Genomic DNA, 21,625 nt, shown 5'->3' with positions numbered 1-21,625 from the left:
CAGAGGCTCAAGTGTGCCATCTTAAACTTCATTGCATAAAATTTTGCTCCACTGAAGGCTACACAAACACCTGATGAACTGCCTTTGCAATAACAAAGCAGATCTAGGCTTAATGGAAATACTGGTTTAAATGCCAGAAAGAAACAGAACCATTTTATTTTCATCTCACAGAAATTCTAGCAAGGGAAGTAGATGTAAAGAATCTTCTAAAAACATTTATCCTTCAGCTTTCAATGTGTAGTTGGGTAAACTGCCACTTTGACTTAATGGAGGAGCCTTAGTAAATACTAAAGTACATAGCTGTGAGAGGAAAGGCATGCTGCCAGTTGTGAACAACTTTTAGCCCTTTGGTCACGTCCTCTAAGAAGTCAAACCCTCTATTACCTAACGCTATACTCCAGCAGGGCTGTCAGCAGAGCTCTTTGAGGAAAGTTTTGTTCTACATTACTATTCTGTAAAATTTATTACTCTAATTACCCTTGGAAGGGGTGGGTATAGGGTGTGGCCAATTTAAATATTGACAAGAGCTTCTGTTTCTTCTAAAGCGAGCTGATACTTTGCATCTCCTATAACAGTTCCTTGTCGTCTGATATCTCCAGCCTTAAGCCTTTTCATCAGTACTTCTATGGGGATGGAGACCGCAGGGTCCAATTGGTCTTTGGAAACTTGGAACGCATAACAGATGTAAGACTCCAGGGTTCGCTCTGACAAACCATGGTCGAGTATGCAGAAAGCTGCCCGCAAGTCATCTGGTCTCACTTCCCTGTATGTAAAAAGGGTAAAGTAGTCAATGAGAGTCATTGGTGTGTAAGTATGGCCGACATTAGAAAACTGGTATTCAGGTTTAATGCTGATCACCTATCCAAGTTTACTGCATCCTGACCTGCACACTACCAGTACATAGTTTGAAGTTAAGAAAACAGGTCATTAGTCTCACTTGAAGGGTGGTTTTTCAAGGGTATTAGGCTGTCAGATGGGTCATCAGTGCCCCTTAGTATAAAAAAGCAGGAAATGCACAAGTCAAGGAATATGATGACTGCTTTCCATCCTCACTCAGACTAACACAGGACCTCACTAGCAGACATGATCAGGAAAACAGAAAGATGTAAAACACAGGAGGCACACAACAAGTAACAGCTACAAACAAGCAACAACAAAAACAACCCCAAAAAGGCATTGAAGACCAGTAGTCGTCCTAGTTCAGAGAATGGTTCTGACAGTGTCACCCATGAAAACCATCCTGCAGATGAGACCGATGATCCCTTTTCCATGGGTGTCAGGCCATCAAATGGGATGTACCAAAGCCCACAGTCCCAGTAGAGTCGATTCGACAGGCTGCCTAGGTCTGCAAAACCACTTGTAACTTTCCTCTTGAAAGAAGCTTGCCAATTTACAATGCTTAACAAAAGTTATAGCCCTGCAAATGTCAAAGGCCCAAGGTGTTAGTGGCAAATGAGCCATGATGTGCTCTGTGGGACAGGAAGCTTGAGACACTCATAGGCAAGTTAAATAGAGACCTGCAGGTAGCAAGCCGAAGTAGCAGGTGAAGCCTTCCTCCCCAAGGTCTTAGGATTAAACAAAACTAGGAGTTTGTCAAGTGGAAGTATTTGGTTAGACTTCTTCCAAAGAACAAATGGAAGGCAAAATGAAGACAGCTGGACCACAGCTGCCTAAGGGACAGAGGACCCAGCTGGAACCACAACCACCAAGGAACAGGCCTGGAAATAAATGATAGGTGGTGAAAAATAAATCTCCATGAGGAAAAGACTGGCAGGCTAGGATGGCAGAAAAACAGCCTGGGGTGTGGGTGGAGGTGAGCAGAGGCAGGAACAAATGGCAGGCAGGAAAAATTTGGGTGGGAACCAAGGGAGGCAGCCATTGGAGTTATATGGCAGTCTGGGAAGGTAAAAGGGTCAATTTTTAATTTTTTTAAAAGTGGAAAACAGAATCAAGAAGAAAAATAGGAGGAAAGCCACTGGAAATCATTGAAGCAGAGAGGTCTGCCTTAGGAATGCAGGAAACGGACTGAATGGTGACAGAAAGTATCAGTATATTCCTTTACTCTTGTGCATTTCCTGCTTTTGGATACTAGGAGGTGCTGACAACTTATCTGATGGCCTGATACCGACGGAAAAATTGCATTTATTGCATGTATAGTCCTTCTAAGGAGGTCTCTTGCTGCCCTGGCTAACACCTTTTTTCTTCTATTTTTTAAAGTGGCAAGGAATTCATGAAAAGGAAAGCATCACACATCTCTCTCTCTCTCTCACACACACACACACAAACGTTTGTGTGTGTAGGATTGTGAGAGGGGGCAAAAGAGGGAGAGAGATTAACTGTCTGACCAACCAGGGATTAGATCTAGATGAAGGCTATAATACCATACATATAATTTGAGGAGTAAGTCCAATTGAATTTAATCATGCAGATGGAAGATGCGGTGTAAATTTGAATTCCATTGAGACAAGTTAATCATAGCTTCTATTGAAATCAATGAGTTAATTTCCAATTAAGATAGTCGGGATCCAATTCTTTTCAGGCTGATACTCACATCAAGGTTCCTAATTGAGCCTGTATCTCACGGATATAGTCTCTTTTTTCATTCACATATTGCTTCTTGAGTTTCCTAACAAAAGGTTCTGTTTTTCCTTCTTCATCCTGCAAGAGTAAACAATCATTTTAGGGCTGGCTTTGCAATTAACACCCTGAGTTGGGAGAGGTAGCATATAATCTGCCTTCTGTCAGTGGAGGCAGTTGTCAAACATTAGAAAATTAACTGGAAACAGCTCTAGTTTCCACTGTCCAGTGTTCTCTGGACATCTAAGCAGGATGCTTAATTGCTGTTTTTGAAACCAACATGTCCAGCCATTCAGACTTTGAAACAGCAGTTAGACTCAGTTGTAGGCTTTGATTTGCACCTTTCTGGAATAGGATAAGCTCTTAACCGCTAGTATGGAGAAGCTACATTGCCCCTAGGGTTTGTCAATATAGCTTTAATTACCTACTCTATTGGCAGGGGAGTTGCTTGGATCCTGCCCTCCATGGATAAGGTAAAGGTAAAGGTACCCCTGCCCATACGGGCCAGTCTTGACAGACTCTAGGGTTGTGCGCCCATCTCACTTAAGAGGCCGGGGGCCAGCGCTGTCCGGAGACACTTCCGGGTCACGTGGCCAGCGTGACAAAGCAGCATCTGGCGAGCCAGCGCAGCACACGGAAATGCCGTTTACCTTCCCGCCAGTAAGCGGTCCCTATTTATCAACTTGCACCCGGAGGTGCTTTCGAACTGCTAGGTTGGCAGGCGCTGGGACCGAGCAACGGGAGCGCACCCCGCCACGGGGATTCGAACCACCGATCGGCAAGCCCTAGGCGCTGAGGCTTTTACCCACAGCGCCACCCGCGTCCCTTGGATAGCCAGTGTTTTTTTAGCTTGGTGTCATAGATAAAACAAAGGAAAGAGCCAAAGTTAAGACTTCAGCTTCTACGACAACACCACTGGTGCACTATGAATTCAGGAAGTTCCATGAGTCACTTAAAAACAAAAACAGGCACAATGCAGCCCAAAGCAGTGTGAACAGAAGACCTGCTTAATTTTTTAAAAAATCCATCTAGTCTAGCATTCTTTCACACAGGGGCCAACTAGATGCAGTAAGGCTGTGGCCTTCTCCCATTGATTGTTCCTCTTCTGCTAGTCAGGGACAGTGTCTCAACACGGAGGTCTGTTTAGGCAGCATAGCTAATATAAACCCATCCTCTATTAAAGTGCCTACTCTCCTTTTAAAGCCATCTAAGACAGTGGCCCTTTACATAACCTTATGACAGTCAACTCCATAAGCTAATGAGGTGGTGTGTAAAGAGGTATTTTCTTTAAAAAAAAAGAATTTACTGAATTTATTGCCCATCTTCTAAAAAAGTATACTGAACTTTGTCCACAAATGTTGGACTTCTGCCTGTCCAGTACGCTTCCCTGCGCCAAAAAACACTGCTTTTCCTCTCAGTGCAATCTTCTGGGAAAACACTTCAGCTGAGGCAGAAGTAGTAGCAGAGATGCAGCGTGGGAGAATAGGGAGTGAAACAGTCCAGAGAGAGAATCTTCTAATCTAGAAGCTTTATTATTTACAAGCAGTAAATTGTCCGAGCTTTCACACATCTTTCTTCTCATAGTTCAAACACACTCCGACTCAGCTCTGACTGAAAACAAAACTAGAATCACAGATCAAAGAAACTAGGACATGACATCCTGACTGACTTCTTATAGAGAAAACCCTCCTTCAGACATGAAGCACCAAACTCTGTAAGTTAACCCTATAATCACCAACCTTTACACAAAACTTCACTGGTCTTGCAGAAAGAAAGAGAAAAATATTCTCCCCAAAGAAGTTTGGCCAGTTCATTAGCTCTTCTGTTTATTGCTATTTTTACTATGTATAATTTTAAAAACCTAATCATGTTCCCCCAGCCATCCTTTTTTCTAAAACTAATTAATTGCTTCTGGTTCTATGCCGTGACCGGAGAAACCTACCTCTATGAATAAGAGCCTGTATGAAAGAGAGGTTTCAGGATACTCCGGTTTGTAGCCTGCAGCTACACTTAACTCTTGGATAGATTCTTCGGTCTTTAGTGGAAAAGCTGCCCTCAGGGCAAGGCTACAGGAGGAGAGAGAAAACCCTTCAGCTTATGTATTGGTTTCATATGTACATGCACTATGTATGTGTGCTGTTTTTTAAAATACTGATGTTTCAGGAGAAGAAGGAGGTGACTTTATGAATTTCCCCATGCCATAATGTACCAAAGAAAGGGGCCCCTCTTCACTCCTTGGTTTTCAAATATATTCAGAATACTGTACTATAAAACTCCAAGGCTGTCCATGCAGAGACAAACAATTCTGCTTAAGTTTGCTAAAATTAAATATACAGCGGTACCTAGGGTTACAGGCGCTTCAGGTTACAGACTCCGCTAACCCAGAAATGGTACCTCGGGTTAAGAACTTTGCTTCAGGATGAGAACAGAAATCACCCTGCGGCAGCATGGCAGCAGCGGGAGGCCCCATTAGCTAAAGTGGTCCTTCAGGTTTAGAACAGTTTCAGGTTAAGAACAGACCTCCGGAACGAATTAAATTCTTAACCCGAGGTACCACTGTACACTTCTGCTCAACTCCTTTGCACCTGGTTGCAAATGACACCTCCCTGCTCCAAACTCTTACATGAACTCGTCGCGTGTCAGCTGGCCAGTATTTGCGGTATCAGCAACCGTCACCTCCCTTACGAGGTTGGCAAGTTCCTGAAGGTGGCTGTAGTATACTGCTTCATCCAGCTGGGGAAATGAAAATAGAAGAGTTAGGCTACAGCACTGTCCAGCTTTAGGAATAGGAGTAGCATGGACCATCAGCAGAACAACTGGACATCTCAATCAGCTGAAATTAATAGAATCATAGATTTGTAGAGCTGGAAGGGACCACGAGGGTCATCTAGTCCAACCCCCTTTCACCTAACATGGGGCTCAAACCCACAACCCTGAGCTTAAGAGTCTCGTGCTTTACCAACTGAGAATTTACTCCAACTGTAGGTGAATTTCTCAGAAGAAAAACACATGCACCAGGGAAACTTGCTCAGATGAAGTGAAGAACATGTGATCTAAAAAAGCCACTGTGAGCAAGAAAGGGGAATACACAATTTCTTATTGTAGCAGGTTAGGAAAAAAAGTAGATTGGAATTTACTGTCAGGGGTGTGTGGTTATGTAGATCTACAGAGGCAAAATCCACTTTAAGTGAGATGAGGGACTGCTCACCTCTCCAGTCAGGATTTGATGAAATAGCGACATGGCTTCATTCGATTTATAGAGCTTGATGTTTTCATAGACGCTGTAAGTCCAGTCAAAAGCAGGAGCGTCACCATACCTTTTCTGGAAGAAGTTCAGGAAGAACTCTGGAAAGCTGGATTGTTTTCCTTTCTGCAAGAGAGACAGCTGCAGTTTCTGGAACGGAGTACTCAGCTGTTGAGAGCAATTCTTTACAGCTTCTACTTGAATCAAAAAGGCTTCCCTCCCAATAATTTTAAATTGCATAGTAAAAAAATATTCCTCATCAAGAAGATAGATTGGGAATCACTTGTAGTAACAACTGCTCAGCTAGGTTTGGGCCTCTCTTTTTTTTTTTAGTTTAATCAACCAGCCGCCCATGGCTAATCACAGGGTTGGTAACTATACTTCTGGATGCTTCTGCATCCAGTTTTGTCACATGAGGTCCTGGCAGCCTCAGGATTGAGATCCTGTCAACATGTAACATCCTTGCTCAGAGACTTGGTTGCCAATTTGCTACTGGGCCAATGTTCATACTATTACAAGTGGTACCTTGGTTCTCAAACTTAATTTGTTCCGGATGTCTGTTCGACTCCCAAAGCGTTCGAAAACCAAGGTGTGGCTTCTGATTGGTGCAAGTACCCCGAAAACAATAGCCAACAGCCGCATCAGACGTTCGGCTTCCAAAAAACATTAAAAAACCGGAACACTTACTTTCAGGTTTTCAGCGTTCGGGAGCCGATTTGTTCGTCAACTATGCTGTTCGAGAACCAAGCTCCCACTGTACTACTACTACTACTAATAATAATAATAATATGCAAGCACAAGATCCCAGAGTCAATTCCCAGCATCTTCAGGAAGGGTTAAGAAAAACACCCTGCCTGAAACCATGGACAGCTGCTGCTGGTCAGTGTAGGTAGTACTGAACTCAATAGCCAATGGTCTGACATGATACAACAGCTTCCTATGTTTCCAGTTGCCTCAAGCACATTCATAAGGAAATAGAACCAAAGATACCTGTTGATCCGAGGCAATTTTCTCTTTCCATATTTCCTTCAGAATGGTCACAATCTCCTTTTTGGTCAGCTTCTTGTTCCTAACCACACCATCACACCTCAGGTACACAGGGACCTTCTCGCTTCTCCCCTAGTGAGAGGAACAGTATTAAGTCTTGTACACAGCCAAACACTTAAATCAATACACAAGCCAGAGTCCCTACTGCTGCTATTACTTAAGCCTTTATAAAGTGCCTGGAGCGCTGTGCAAGGACACAAAACCGACACACCCACTGCACTTTCAATGCAAGTGAGAAGAAGGGAAATGCTAGCCAGCAGGCCTACCAGGTCTCCACATATAACCCACAAGGCCATTTTGGCCAAGCTGCATCTACCCACCCATCACCAGATGGCTGGTAAAGATGCAGCTGAGAAGACAGCTGATTGTTGGCACCTGCAAACTCCTGTGCCTTTGTCTGCATAGCTTAATTTAAAACTCTGTGAACCTGATGTCATTGAGATGTAGAGAATGCAGAGCTAGAGGAACTGATTGTCTGATTCAGTATGTGACATTTTGAAAACTGCTCATCTCTTAGGCAGGAACTGCTTCTCTTCCCTTGTCACACTTCACCACAAGAGAGGGAAGGAAAGGGTCTCCAGGTTGCTGGGAATGAGGCCAGGCCCCTTGGAGAGGTGGAGACCAAGACTCCTCTTGACCACCTCTGCAAAATGAGGAACAATCAGGTGAAAGTCCCAATGGATGCAATAGCCAGCACAGCCATACCAGCGCCACGAAGGTGTCCCTCTCTCTTAGAAGTCCCGCACCAATTTCTTCCAAAAGCACGTCTACCAACTGATCACTAGTTTTGCCCTCTGACAAAGCACTCCAGCGCTCAGCCCCATCAGCAATCACATCTGCAACAACAAGAAGATGTGAGGTATCGGATAGGGCCAAGCAATCCATGCAGCTGGAAGGAGAACTTTATATAAGAACTTAATTAGTTATCAGATTTGTTGTAATGAGTGTAGCACGTAAATTTTTTCCAGGAACTATATAAAAGACAAAGAAATCCCTGTCGAAAGTGGCTTATAGTCAGTAAAAGATGTTGCTTATAAACTCTGCAAACATTCTACTGTACTTGCTAATCAAAAGAAACAGGAGAGAGTGCCAGTCACACATGTGCGCCCTGCTGTGCTTCCTCAATCTTGGAGGCAACCTGGCAGCTCTGATAAATAGACATTAGCATATGCAGATTTTATGCACTTTTATCTCATGGGACTTTGCCCCAAGTCCTTTAAGTAACCAGCAACACCTCTGCTTTCTAAGGCATAAATAAATCTGGGATCCAACAGTTGGCATGGTGAGTTGACTGTGATTAATTAGATTACTCCATTAGATTTATAATTTTTAGACCTTTTGATGTTTTCTGTTGTTCATTGTGTAATATTGCTGTATACTTGTCCTGGGCACATAAAGACAACATCAACAACAACCACAACAGCAGCAACAACAAAAAGTACCTGCACATTTTTCCCAGCTAGGCCGCGGTGTGGAGGACCGCTGGACATTGATAAGGTCATTATAGAACTTGTCCCGTTCCTCAGAAACTTGCTTGTGTATGTCCAGCATTGTGTCATATTCTTCTTGGAGATCATCAAAGTCTTTTTGAAGAATTGTCATCTGAAAGGCAAGGCCAAAGGACAGAAGTAAATATGTGGCAAGGCATGCATCTATTCTCTGGAACTCCCTGCCCATTAATATTAGGCAGGCACCTTTCCTGTATTGTTTTAAGTAAAGGTAAAAGGACCCCTGACCATTAGGTCCAGTCGTGACCGACTCTGGGGTTGCGGCGCTCATCTCGCTTTATTGGCCGAGGGAGCCAGTGTACAGCTTCCGGGTCATGTGGCCAGCATGACTAAGCCACTTCTGGTGAACCAGAGCAGCGCATGGAAACGCCGTTTACCTTCCAGCCGGAGCGGTACCTATTTATCTACTTGCACTTTGATGTGCTTTCGAACTGCTAGGTTGGCAGGAGCAGGGACCGAGCAATGGAAAGAAGAAGAAGAAGAAGAAGAAGAAGAAGAAGAAGAAGAAGAAGGAGGAGGAGGAGGAGTTTGGATTTGATATCCTGCTTTATCACTACCCTAGGGAGTCTCAAAGCGGCTCACAATCTCCTTTCCCTTCCTCCCCCACAACAAACACTCTGTGAGGTGAGTGGGGCTGAGAGACCACTATACCACACTGGGACCTCACTCCGTTGCGGGGATTCGAACCACCAACCTTCTGATCGGCAAGTCCTAGGCTCTGTGGTTTAACCCACAGTGCCACCCGCATAGCACCCATTAATTTTGCTTGTTCATTTAGGCAATCATACTCATACAATTTGATTATATACATTTTAACATCTTCTGATTTTACACACACATGCACATGTGTGTGTGGGGTGTGTGTGTGTATTTGTTCTTGATGTTAAAATTTATTAATGTTTTTAAATGAATATTCTACATTCTACACAGGCTTCTTACATTTTCTGGATGATTAAGTGGTATATAAATAAGATGTTAAAATAGTAGATAGACAGCCTACAGGTGTGTGGGTTGCTTTAAGTGCTTGTCAAGGAATTCCTGTCAGAACATTAAAATCCCTGCCATAAATGCTAAATTGGGAATTAAGAGACATTCCAGAGAAAAGCACCGTATCACTGGGAAAACAGGAGTGTGATTAGGAGAAACCTCTTCCACACATAAAGGAGTCTTGTTTTGAATAATTAAACCCTGCTTCTAGTAAGGGTGGGGAAATGAGCCCCAATTTTGAGACCCAGATTCTGAAGCCCAGATTCAGAAGTCAGGTGATCCAAACTGCAAGCTGTGAGTGCAATGGAAGAACTGGGGAGGAGGCATACAGTGCTATGGATTCTTCTTTTCTACTTTTGAAGCCCCAGCTTGAACTCAAAAATAATTCAAATAGGGGCTGCAAAGATTAAATTCAGGGCAACGGGAAAAGGTGTCAAATTTTAAAAGTGCAAAATTCAAGCAGCAAAAAGAAAGAACTGGGAATGCACTTCAGTGTGAGCTCCCATTTCTTCGTTTTTAATTTGGCATCACAGATTCACGTGTTGGATGCCTGATGTGATATGACATCAGACGAAACTGACAGGCGGGTGTGGCTGTCCAAAACTGTTTTGCAGGCCAAACAGGGCAAGCCCAATGGCCTAATTAGGCCAATGGGTGAGAGGTTCTCCAATACTACTCTAGAGCAAATGGGAGGAGATCCCACTCTGAAAACCCTCCTCAGATAATGGAGAATCAGCCAACCTTGGAGCGTCAGTAGGGCTAGCATAGCCTTTGGTTACCTTTTCAGTCAATTCATTACATTTGTGTTCCTGCAACTCAAACTCTCTTCTGGGCACTACGTCGCCATAGTTTGCCTTCATGGTGTTCAGCTCCACTTGGGCTTTGGTGAGGTCGTGTCGTGCTACCTTTAAAGCGAGCGTCAGCTTCACCGAATCTTCCCCCTTTTCATCTTTAAGAGAAAATGGTTCAGACAGGCCCAAAGTTGCCACTGGAAATTATGCTTAGGTTACTCTTCTCCAGTAGGGTGAGATTCCCCCACCCCCCAATATGGCAGCATCTCTTGATTGCTCCTGCAAAGGCTGCCTCAGGACAATAAGATAACACAGACCAACTGACTTGACATTTCTCCATGATGCTAAGCAGAACAATTCCACTGACTACATAATGGGCTGAAAAAGTCAAGGAAAGAGGGAGAAATGTTAAGCCAGGCTAGTCTAGGTTGAACCCAGGGGGGCAAAGCAATGTTACATTAAAGAAACTGCATATTTTTTTTTAATGTAAAAAAACTACTGTAGGAGCCATTTGCAAGATCAGTACTATGGAGAATGGTTAGCCATCAGTCCCTGGCTCATTTCCACCCTGCCTTCCCCATCCCCTGCTATGGTCTCAGTGGCTCAGTTCTTCCATTTCCTAATAGCAGTCTTGGTGGGGAAATTTTTGATGACACTGCAGTGGGGAGGGAGGTCCCCCCATCCTGTATGCCATGGAACCTGATATACCCTCCTGGAGGCCCAGTCCTGCTCCTCTCTCCTGCATCATCCATTTATAATTGCTAAACATGTGTGTTAATTGACATTTTTATCCAGCACTTCCTCCAAGGAACTCAGGAAGCCATACATCGCAACCATCCTGTGAGACAGGTTGATCTGAGACAGGTAATCACTCCATCTTCTGATAGCAAGCAGGGAGGACATATTTGGGACATATATTAACCACCCCTACATTGCATTCCAGTTTCCCACCTGAAGAAGAATCTTCAGCCCACCTTATGTAGAAGCTACCCATAACTGGGAAAACTACATCTTCTACCTTGGATTTGGGTAAACTTCATTTCTTCCTTCAGGCGGTACATTTCATTGAGATCTATAAGGAGCAGCTTGCGGGCATCAGACTCATTCAGGTAACGGAGGTATTCCTCTGCCACCGCCTTCCTCATCTTAGCCACCTATGTGATGTAAGGCAGAGAAGACCGCTCATCACTGGTGTGACAAGCTCACTTTATCAGTGGCTGCGGCCTCAGCAGTGGCAGCAAGTACCCTTGATGGGCCAAGGAGGTGATAACTTCTGAAGTGACACTGTATGATGCAGTGCTGTCAAATGTGTGCATCATGGAAGGAAGCTAACTGTATTTCTAAAATTGAAGGCAGCTGTGTTAGCTGTGTTGGTCCATTAGAACAATGCAGCTATCTGCAAATTTTATCTACTTTGGGGAGGGTGGTAGTGGTACCAAATTTAGCTGCCCAAAGGATTCTAGAACTTCTACCACCTAATGATGGGGCTTGGACTATGTAGGAATCTTGCCCTCAAACTATCCTATGAACAGACTCCCACAAAACTATTCTGTGAACAGTGACAGAACAGTCCCAGTCAAAGCTACCTGGAACCCAGGGGGTGTGGTGCAGCAGAAATGGACCAGAGCGCCACTGTTTTGTTTTTTTAACCAGAACAATGACTTCATCAGCCAAAGCACAGAACTTGCTATTGTTATCTCCTGATGTCAGACAACCTCAACTGATACACCTTAAAGCATAAGGGGATTTTTTGCAAAAACTCCTAAACTGACTTGTGCTTTCTATTTTAATAAACAGGATGCAAGATCAGATTCTTGAGTCATAGTTGACTAAAGTGTAGATGGGGAGGCGTCTGTCTCACCTGGGTTTCTAAAGAATATTTCTCCTCCTTCATTTTGTCAATAAGCTTCAGTAAGTAGATCCTCTCATCCTTCAGCTTTGCAATTTGTATTTTCTCTTGCTCCTGAAAGGCCAGGATTTGCCGAGTACATTGATCAGAGGCTGTGACCAGAATGGCATTCACTGACTCCAGGGAGTAGATCTTCTCTTTCAGATATGCTAAATGTCATAAAAGATAGGTTCCAAAGTTACTTAAAGTTTCCAGGACCCGTGAAGGTTCCTTTTTAAACTTAAATAAGGAAAATGTGTGGGTTTTGTCGGAAATCTTTTGTCTGTTTTCAATGTCTTGTCCTCATTAGAAGGGAGTTAATGAACAGGTTGTTTATTCATTTTTAGTGGTGAAGTCTACTGTTTACCTACTGTTTGGCCTCTGATCCACTATAGCTAAGCAAATTTGCTTGTTCAGAATTACATCTGGTATAAAATAATTGATGCTCTCTTACCTATAGTCAGTTCATACTCTTTCTTGATAGAAGCCAGCAAAGGCTTGTAGGTTCTGAATTCTTCCATGAAGAACTCAAATACTTCTCTATAGGGCTAATGAGAGAAAAAGGGAGGGGGGACAACAGTACTACTATAAATCCTGTTAACTGAATATATTCTATATCTAGACCTGGTAACCAGCAGTGAGATATAATCCTTTATTAAACAAGGATGTGTATCTTACTTTGACTGCTTTTAGATTGCTTGCACAGTATTTTAAGGAGATGCTCAGTCAGGGGCACTGACACCAGTTTTGTGTTCTGTGTGGCTGTTGGATAAATTGCAATTAATATATCCTCTCCTACCCATTAAAACCTATCCCCAAGTCAGCACTGGTTATATGAGGCTTCTGTATACACCCCTTTTCCTTTGAGAAAAATCTTGGTGGGATAAATAAATGTGTTCACACTCAAGATTGTAAAATGAGAGCAGAGTTTATTACTCAGACCTGGAGTTTAAGTTCCTGAACTTTCCCTTTAGTAAGGTCAAGTGCTTGCAGCTCTCTCCTCAAATGGGATTCCAGATCTTCGAGGTAGCGCGGTTTTGGTATGGAAAGAGGAAGCTGTTCTTTGTTGATGCTGAAATACAAGAAAATGAAACTTTATGCACATGTTCACATTTTGATATACCATACATTTTTGTGCATTGTTGTAACTGTAATAGGATCCAAAATATCTGCATTTCAGAATGGAAATTCAATACAAAGTCGCAAACACCACTCACAGAGATGTCAAACGGCTCTCGGTGGTCACATCTCAACAGACAGCTGTTCCTTCTTCTCAGAGAGCCTTGGGAGTTCTGAGAAGGTGTTGGGGATATTTAACACAAGTCTCAACATTTAATTAAACTATGGTTCCCAAAATTTCCTCATGACAATTCATATATGGAACTCCTGTCAGAAACACTCACTGAAAGCTGAGGAAGAGCAGGAATGGAACTCGGAGAGGCTTCCTCCACACAAAATGTCCTGGCTCTCACCATATAAAAAACTTGGACTCTGATTTTAACAACATAGGAACCTTAACGCTTGAATTGCTACAGGGTAAACTGTTGGTATGGGTAGATAGGCGCAACAGGTGCAGGCAAGGCTAAGCAAGTTAAGATGTTGATCCCACAAATGACACCCACCCACCCCTACAACCCTCTTACATAGGAATGGGGCAGGCACAACTTAGCACAGCGAAGGGAACTGTTCCTTCGACTGGGCAAGCAATTGGGAACTCCTCCAGGAAGGCTGGGCCTGAACTGTCTGTCATGCCTGCACTGGCATCTCCATAGGAGCCAACTTCTAGGGGTCGAAGGGGCTCTGCCCCCCTTAAAATATTTGAGGGGGCTGCCCCCCAAGTTGATGGGCATTGCCATTCAAATGGTGTGTGCACCCCATCAAGTGATAGATTATGTGGGGCAGGACTTACTTGGAAACACTCCCCCCCCCCCAATATTTTATTCAAGTTTGGCACCCTGGGCATCTCCATAACCTAGGCAATGAAGGAGCTGTTGCCAACATCTCTAGAACAGACAGAGCAGCAGTGGGAACTCTGGAGCCAGTGTTGGTGCAACAGGCAAGTTGTTGTGCAGATGCTGTGTGCTGGGAAGACTGGTAGGGAGAGGGGATGGGGTGATCAGAAGCCAGGATCCTCTTCCCCAAGCAGTTCCTCAGTCTCCCCACACCCTGGCAGGGTCTCTCCTAGACAACTGAGTCCCTCCCCATGATTGTCTGCAGAAAACTCATTGCCTGCCTTTATATTATTATTATCATTATTAGTAGTATTTATTAAATTTGTATGCCGTCCTTCATCCAAAGATCACAGGGTGGTTCACAACATAAAAATACAAAATGAGAACACAAAATACATAAAAAACAAAAACAAACCAGTAACCCCCCCCAAATGCATTTAAAAGGCCATAGAATGTGTAACCAGTGTTATATAGAATATAGAATACTCATAAATGCACACGTATCTAAATATATGACCCATGTGTCTGAAATAGGATGGGAAAGCAATCCTGAAGCCATTTTGATTCTCCCAATGACCTTGACTACTCCGCTGGAGTAAGGGAGGCAAATGGGGAAAGGCTTTCCATTGTCTTTTTGCTTGCAAATCCTGTCTTGAGAGTGTATTTGTGTATGAATAGAGTGAGCCTGTGACCTGGATTCAGGAACTAAAGTATTAACCATCACAAAAGAATGGCCAAACTGCCCAGGTAATGCAATCAGTGATCATTATCAAGTATCCTGGCAGGCAGGATTTCTGCTGTAGACCACCTCCTTCTGTGATGTATGATGTTTTGGGGGGTGGTCTTGGGCTACAGGGTGGGCCGGGGAAAGAAGTGTGTCGGTACGCCTTTCAACCAATGTCAGCGACTGGGCTCGATAACTGGTTCTGCCCCGACTGCGCTAGGCGACTGGAGCACTTTCAGAGACCTTCCAATCCTAGAAAGCAAGTCTCAGTGCACTGGACTCACAACTGTGCATTGTGAGCACCAGACTCAGCAGAGTATAAATAACGCGGAAGCTAGCTGTGAAGCATAACTTCTTTTATTTCTAATAGCTACTACAAACTACTGGCTTGCATGAGTGTTACAGCTCCCACTCAGCCATCTGGTCACTACGTAGATAAGACTCTCTCCACACACAGAGTCAGGCAGTCAGGAGTGAGAAGAATAGAAGAGCAGTTTCCACCCCCTTCTTTCTCAAAACATCAGATCAGGAGATTCTTGCAATGGGAGGGCATGAAAATATCAACAGGCGCAGGTGTGCAGGGCCACTGCCATGTCCACACACCTCTTTCCCTGGCTTAGGCTGCAAGTGGCTGCGGCATGCAGAGCAGCCTGCGCCTGTGCCACCCATGCATGAGCCCAAGACATCTCCTTTGAAATGTAAAAATCCCCCTGGATGGGCATGTTGGTCCCCTAAAAGAGGACATGTCTGGGATTTCCTGGACATATGGCAACCCTACCCAAGGGCCATATAAAGAGACCTATGGGGCCACATTTGGCCCACGAGCCTGAGATTACCCACCCCTGCTCTTGAGCATGTGGGAAGAGAAAACCCATTCTGGATATGCTTCTCCCCTAATGAGAAATTTTGGTACCTTTACCAGACTACAGTTCCTAGATTCTATGCAGGAAACCATGACAGTTGGCAAAAATACAGTATCAGTTTACAATGCAGAGAAGCCCAGAAAACTTCACATTTAATGTACAACATTTATCCTACATACCTTTGCCATTCAGAGGTAGTACATGGTTTTCGATTCTGCAAGATAATGTGTCCTGGTGCATATGCAGGCCATGAAGACAACTGACTGCTAGAGTGGCTCTGAAAAGTGATAGATTATGATTATGGGCAGTGGCAAATCAGACCTTCAAGCAGGATCCTACCCACTGGTGTGTGTTTCAGACATCCCAACATATTAGTGGTTTCAGCCACCAACCAGTGACATCAGCTAATATGAACTGAAACGGATGACCTTTATTATAAACATGATCACACCTGTACTTCAGGCATTCAGCATAGGAATGGTTCAGGTCCTTTAACAAAAACCAGTCACCCAACAAGGGAAGAGAGTAAGTCCAAGACTTAGGATGTAATCCTTATTTCTTACTCCACTTACTTAGGAACAGTGCTTTTTTCTATTAAAAAAAATGTTTAGGGGTACTCTCATTTTCCTAATCATATTGAAATATTGCCCCTCAATGTGGCCAAACTTAGATTCACAAAATGTTTAGGGGTATGCTTACCCCTGCATACCCCCAGAAAAAAGTAACTGCCTAGGAAGAAGCCTTATCAGAATAGTACTGTTAGTACTGTTAGTCCTTTCCTTAGCTCTCGGGCCCCTCTTGCTCAGGGTGAAATAGACTCTTGCTTTTCTTACTTTACAAATGGAGGGTATCAGAGCATCCTTCTTGCCTAGAGCTGTAGCCATGTGGCAGCCCTAGGATAGCTGAAGTAGTTACCAGACTGCTAAGATCATAAGGCCTGGCACCACCCCTGTTGTTGTTATATTTAATTGTTACTTAGTGACCCAAAGCAACTTACAAATTAGCAAGGGATGAGCATTGTCATGCCTGATGTGCTCAAACTCACCAGAGATTTTCTTTTCTTCTGAAATGATTCCTTCAGATCAGGTAATTTTTCTTGACAATTTAGATTCTGAGTGCATTTCAGGAATGAGACCCTGGATAATTGGCAAGAAGGGGAAATTGCAGTTCTATGGAGGAATTCATGTCAAAATGAGAATGAGCAATGTCATTTCTCTCAATCCAGGGCCTCCTTACTGCATTTCAAAGGAAAGGCTGTTAACACAAAGCAGCCAGCTATTAGGAACAAACTCCTCAGTTGCTATGTCTTATATCTTTCAGTGTCAAATTCCTGCATCCCAAGGCTCAGGTGTAACATCACTTATTTTTTTAATGAAGCCACAAGCAGGCACTGGGCTCATGTACTCCTCTCTTCCTCCTATTGCACAAAAGCTTTGGCACACAGATCCTGGTATATTTAAAGCAGAGTTCCCTATTGTATCCAAAACTGGGAATTTTTATTTCATGTCAGTTAGTTTACTAACCAGGATATTAAGGGCATGCTATTTGAGGGTCTATAGGATGCGGCAGAAGGCCTGCTTTGCAGGTGGAACATCAGATTCAATGATTCCAATGCAAATATGCTAGTGGAACAGATATGCCAGTAAAATACTCTATGGCAGAGCCATTCTACCAGCAAAGAGAGATAGTGTTCCACTGATGTATCTGGAATGTTCCCATTGTGTATTTTTCATGCCACAGACATATCTTGAATCCACCAATGTAGCTGGGTTTTCACCAAATCCTATGGTCCATCAGCCAGTGTAGCTCAAATATAGGATTGCTCCATAAGGCTGTGTCCGCAGCACACATTTAAAGCATATACAGTCATACCTCGGGTTACAGATGCTTCAGGTTGCACGTTTTCAGGTTGCGCACCATGCCGAACCCGGAAGTACTTTGGCGCTCGCGCATGCGCAGAACCACTAAATGGCACTTTGCGCATAAGCGTCAAATCACAACCCGAGCATGCGCAGACGTGGCGCTGTGGGTTGCGAACGCTGCAGGTTGAGAACGTGCCTCCCGCATGGATCACATTCACAACCCAAGCTTCCACTGTAATCAGGCCTGCAAGCCTCCTCATTTGGCCCACAAGGCCATTTCAATCCAACCCATCTGCCCCACATTTGAAGCATTTGCATGCGTGTCTTCCACAGCTCCCTGAAACAGTTGCTTCGCAGGCTGAAGAGAGCACATTTGCCAGCACATCTGCTGGGCAGTGAAAAGTTATGAGGTGATGGGCAGATATGTCTGTCCAGTGTGTGACTCCTCCTTTCCTGCTGCTCAACTGGTGATGGGAACTATGGAGGAAGTAGCTAGGTAGTGAGCAGTTATGGGGTGCCTCCTACCTACTCCAAGCCCCTGCCTGCCTGCCTGCGTCAGTGTGCATGAGAGAACGGATATGGTACATGTGTGTGCAGCCTACTAGCTGCCAGTGAATGTAGTCCTCAAGACCAAAAAGGTGGGAAACCTGTAGTAAGAACTGTCAAAGCCAAAGTTCTTACTGCAACCACAAAGCTAATTTAAGTAATTAACTCTTCTATTTTATTGCAATACCTTTTATCAGAGTCCTGACTACTGACCCTGAAATAAAAAGAGAAAAAAACATTATTGTATGACTACAAGATGCTGCTGAATCCTACCAAAGTCTAGTTATTTAATCAGCAAAAGTGTCTTTGCCACTGTATTCCAAGAATGACAACAGTCAAAAGCAGGAAACTTTGTCCGTACATATAAATTTGCCCAACTGCCTAAAACACTCAGACACTAAAGGTCACCAGAGCTAGTCCTACCATTAATTAGATTGAGGCACTTGACTCAGGCAGCAAATATTGGGGAGCAGGGTGTGGTGGTAAGGTCTTAAGAGTACTGAGCTGTTAGTTTCCTACACTCATGTGCGATGGAGGATGTTGTCCTATCACTAGTGTTGAAGTAATACACAACTACCAGTCCACCTGATTTCAAATGGAGGGGCACTATCTCATCCTTTGCCAAATGTCTTGGGAAGTATATTGTAAACTAGAAGGTTTGCCTCCATACCGAAAAACATATAATAATCTCCATACTGTACAGCATATGAGTAATATCGTTCAGGGGTCAGCAAACTTTTTCAGCAGGGGGCCGGTCCACTGTCCCTCCGACCTTGTGGGGGACCGGACTATTTTTTTGGGGGGGGGGAGAACGAATTTCTATGCCCCACAAATAACCCAAAGATGCATTTTAAAGAAAAGGACACATTCTACTCATGTAAAAACACCAGACAGGCCCCACAAATAACCCAGACATGCATTTTAAAGAAAAGGACACATTCTACTTACGTAAAAACACGCTGATTCCCAGACCATCCACAGGCCGGATTTAGAAGGCAATTGGGCCAGATCCAGCCCCCATGCCTTAGTTTGCCTACCCATGGTTTACATCTAATGTTGATTAAAATGATTGGGGCTGAACTGTACCTGGTGAAAAGTCTCTGCACTTACCCTATGAGATGCTGGTTTACATATTGTTTTGGAAAGTGTGAATTAGGTAGCTTTGCCTTTAAATGCAAACTGGATCAGATTTCTCCTTCATCCTCACCAGGGAGAACTTTGTCTTAGACCCTGGAGAGCCAGTGCCAGTCAGAGCAGAAAGCACTGGGCCAGTACAACCTTCAAGATACTAGTGTCCTCCATATGTTTTGGTCTACAACTCCCAGCAGCCCCTGCCAGCACACGCTGTAGTCCAAACCATCCGGAGAGCACCAGGTTGGGGAAGGCTGGTTTGGTAGACGAACAGGCTGACCTGCTCGAAAGCAGCTTCCAAGTACAGTATGTTGCTAAGCTCGCCAAAGAAACCGGCAGAAAGAACATGCCTCGCTTCATGTGCGAAGTGCCTTTTCTTGGAGCAAGCGGAGGTGATTCCCACCTCTCTGGGATTTAAGGATATATTTCCAGAATGGCCTTTCCCAGCCTTTCCCCCTCCAACCCGTCTCCTTCCTGACGGACTCACGGCATAAAGGTCGAGGCGCTACTCTTCATGGCTGCGAGGAGGGTAGAGGAACGGCGCCTGCAGAGGATGTTTACACTCGGTCGCCATGGCAACCACGCCACCTGCTGTCTAGACTGAGGCCGCAGCGCCCTCCAGAGGCATTTGAGAGGATAACGCACGACCCGAAAGCTGCTTTCCCAGAGGATTTCAAGCCTGTGCCCGGCTATATAACGCGGGTGGCTGGCTTAGTCCGACGGGTGGTGGTAGTGACGTTGGGCTCCAGGATGCTGATAGAATGCATTCATCCTGGGGGAAGGCATAAGGGCAAGTTTGCTAGCCGTGCTGTGACTCGTGAGCCGTTCAGGTTAAATGAAAGAGCTAGTCGTGACGCGTCCTATTTAGCTCGCGCGCCCACGCCAACACACGCACACCGTTTATTTTATTTTTGCTTCCCTAAACGCCGCTTTCCAGCACGTGAAGGGCTCGATCCTGTGTGTCTGAAACTAGTCCCTTATATAAAAAGTGAGCTGTGCTTTGGGACAGTGTTGAGGCTGGTGTCATTTTTCTTAACGAGATGCATGCGTGACACGGTATTTGCGTATTTGTGTAATTGCCGTCACCGGGTAGAAGTACCAATCTATTTGTCCGTCCATCTCCCTTTTCTACCACTAGTTTATAGCTGGCCTGGATGATCCTATGCATTTTTATTCAGAAGTGAATCTCGCTTTACTCACTGGCGCTTACGTTAAGCATGCACAAGACTGCAGTCGTGTTGCCCAATTCCGGGCATGTTTACTGTATGGGGCTCTCCCCCCCCGCCCCGCCCGGCTTAATAGTTCTGAAAGGTGAGAAATCTCCTGGACTGTCCCGCGGAGTCCTTACTATACTCATTATCCCGGCGGGCTCTGCGGTGCCAGGAGTGGGCGGGCCCTCCTGTGCAGTGTTCCTCGGAACTTGTAGTCACTCACCACCTGGCTTGACCCAGTCCAGAGGTGGCGCTCGGACTCGATTTCCCATCGCGCCCTTCGGCTCCATTGTGGCCGAGCCCGCGTCCCATTGGACAGCCAGGGAAACAGGTCCCGCTCCCCTCCTTCTGACACAATAGTGTATCCAAGATGGCGGACGCGGGTGCAGCGAGCTCACCTGGGGGAGACTCGGTGCTGCCGCCGCCGCCGCCGCCGCCTCCCCCGGAGGAGCAGGAGCTGAGCCAGCGGCTCCGACGTCTCTACCCGGCTGTAAACCAGGCCGAGACGCCGCTGCCGCGCGCCTGGAGCCCCAAGGACAAGTACAACTACATCGGCCTCTCCCAGGGCAACCTGCGCGTCCACTACAAAGGTAGGGGGTGGGGAAGGCGGCGGGGGGAGACGCGCTGAGGGGGGAGAAGATTCCGGGCGGGGGCGGTTGGGGCGAAGGCCTGGGGCTGTTGGGGGGTCACCCTCTGAAGGTGATGAGCGGTGGGTGTGAAGGAGAGAGAGGCGAAGATGGTGACTGGGTGGAAAAACGCTTCGGGGAGAAGGCGTTGAGGATCGGCAGGAGGGTTTCAGGAGGGGAGTGAGGTGGCAACGGGCCCTTGTCGCATTTGAGGGGTTTCGGGGGGAACTGATCCATCGAAGACCCTGCCAAAGGGCAGTTCTCCTTGGGCGCTGTTTGAGGATCCGGAGCGCGGGTGGGTTTGGGGCTTGGCTCGACCTGACTTAATTGAACTTGCCTGTTGCGCTGCCAGCGATGGGATCTCTCCAGGGGTCAGCGCAGTTTCTGTGAAGCAGGCAGAAGGGGATTTCCTCCCTGTCCTGATAGCTGTGTGGGGTTGGCACGAGCCTTTCCCAACAGCAGACAGCCAGATTATTGTTTACATGATCATGGCAGAAAATCATTCCTTTGTGCCTGCCCTGGAATTTGGAGTGCTGATCTGTTTGCCCCCAAATAGGGCCCTAGTGCCTATATTTCTTGTTGTCTTTTCATGAGAACTGACAAAGGAAGAGACAGAACCATCCATGCTGTTTCCTCATCCTTTCCCCCGTGGTGCAGTGCAGGGGCCC

The 21,625-nt window shown here is 45.3% G+C and overlaps 2 protein-coding genes across 14 annotated transcripts in view; one reads left to right on the top strand and one right to left on the bottom strand.

The window, feature by feature from the left end:
• Window positions 1–125: 125 nt before the first annotated feature.
• Window positions 126–20,825, bottom strand: TSNAXIP1 (translin associated factor X interacting protein 1). 8 transcript variants are annotated; one of them, XM_083452475.1, is made up of 18 exons: window positions 20,730–20,825; window positions 19,608–19,892; window positions 18,177–18,203; window positions 16,627–16,717; window positions 15,761–15,858; window positions 12,985–13,114; window positions 12,497–12,590; window positions 12,016–12,212; window positions 11,173–11,308; window positions 10,143–10,312; window positions 8,311–8,470; window positions 7,574–7,704; window positions 6,812–6,940; window positions 5,786–5,971; window positions 5,201–5,310; window positions 4,520–4,643; window positions 2,552–2,658; window positions 126–763 (listed from the first exon to the last, which is right to left on the bottom strand). In XM_083452475.1, exons 2-18 carry the CDS (start codon window positions 19,634–19,636, stop codon window positions 511–513), a joined length of 2,172 nt encoding a protein of 723 aa, XP_083308601.1. In that variant the 5' UTR covers window positions 19,637–19,892; window positions 20,730–20,825; the 3' UTR covers window positions 126–510. The 8 variants fall into 8 exon arrangements, with proteins under 8 accessions (XP_083308601.1, XP_083308600.1, XP_083308599.1 ...); XM_083452474.1 differs by lacking the exon at window positions 20,730–20,825 and adding an exon at window positions 20,555–20,578; XM_083452473.1 differs by lacking the exon at window positions 20,730–20,825 and adding an exon at window positions 20,469–20,568.
• RANBP10 (RAN binding protein 10) overlaps window positions 20,702–21,625 on the top strand; it is a gene marked incomplete at its 5' end in the record, with an annotated part of 50,085 nt that continues 49,161 nt past the window's right edge. For all 6 annotated transcript variants that reach the window (XR_014514245.1, XR_014514246.1, XR_014514247.1 and 3 more), the window contains one exon: window positions 20,702–20,921. Coding sequence is in view for 2 of the 6 variants with exons in the window: in XM_083452507.1 (XP_083308633.1) it covers window positions 20,702–20,921 (220 nt within the window). The remainder of the gene's footprint in view (window positions 20,922–21,625) is intronic.

The sequence above is a fragment of the Podarcis tiliguerta genome (assembly GCF_965153285.1).
Source record: "Podarcis tiliguerta genome assembly, chromosome: 8".
Taxonomy (NCBI): Eukaryota; Metazoa; Chordata; class Lepidosauria; order Squamata; family Lacertidae; genus Podarcis; species Podarcis tiliguerta.
The sequence above is the reverse complement of the archived record's forward strand: the minus strand, read 5'-3'. Positions and strand labels throughout refer to the sequence as shown.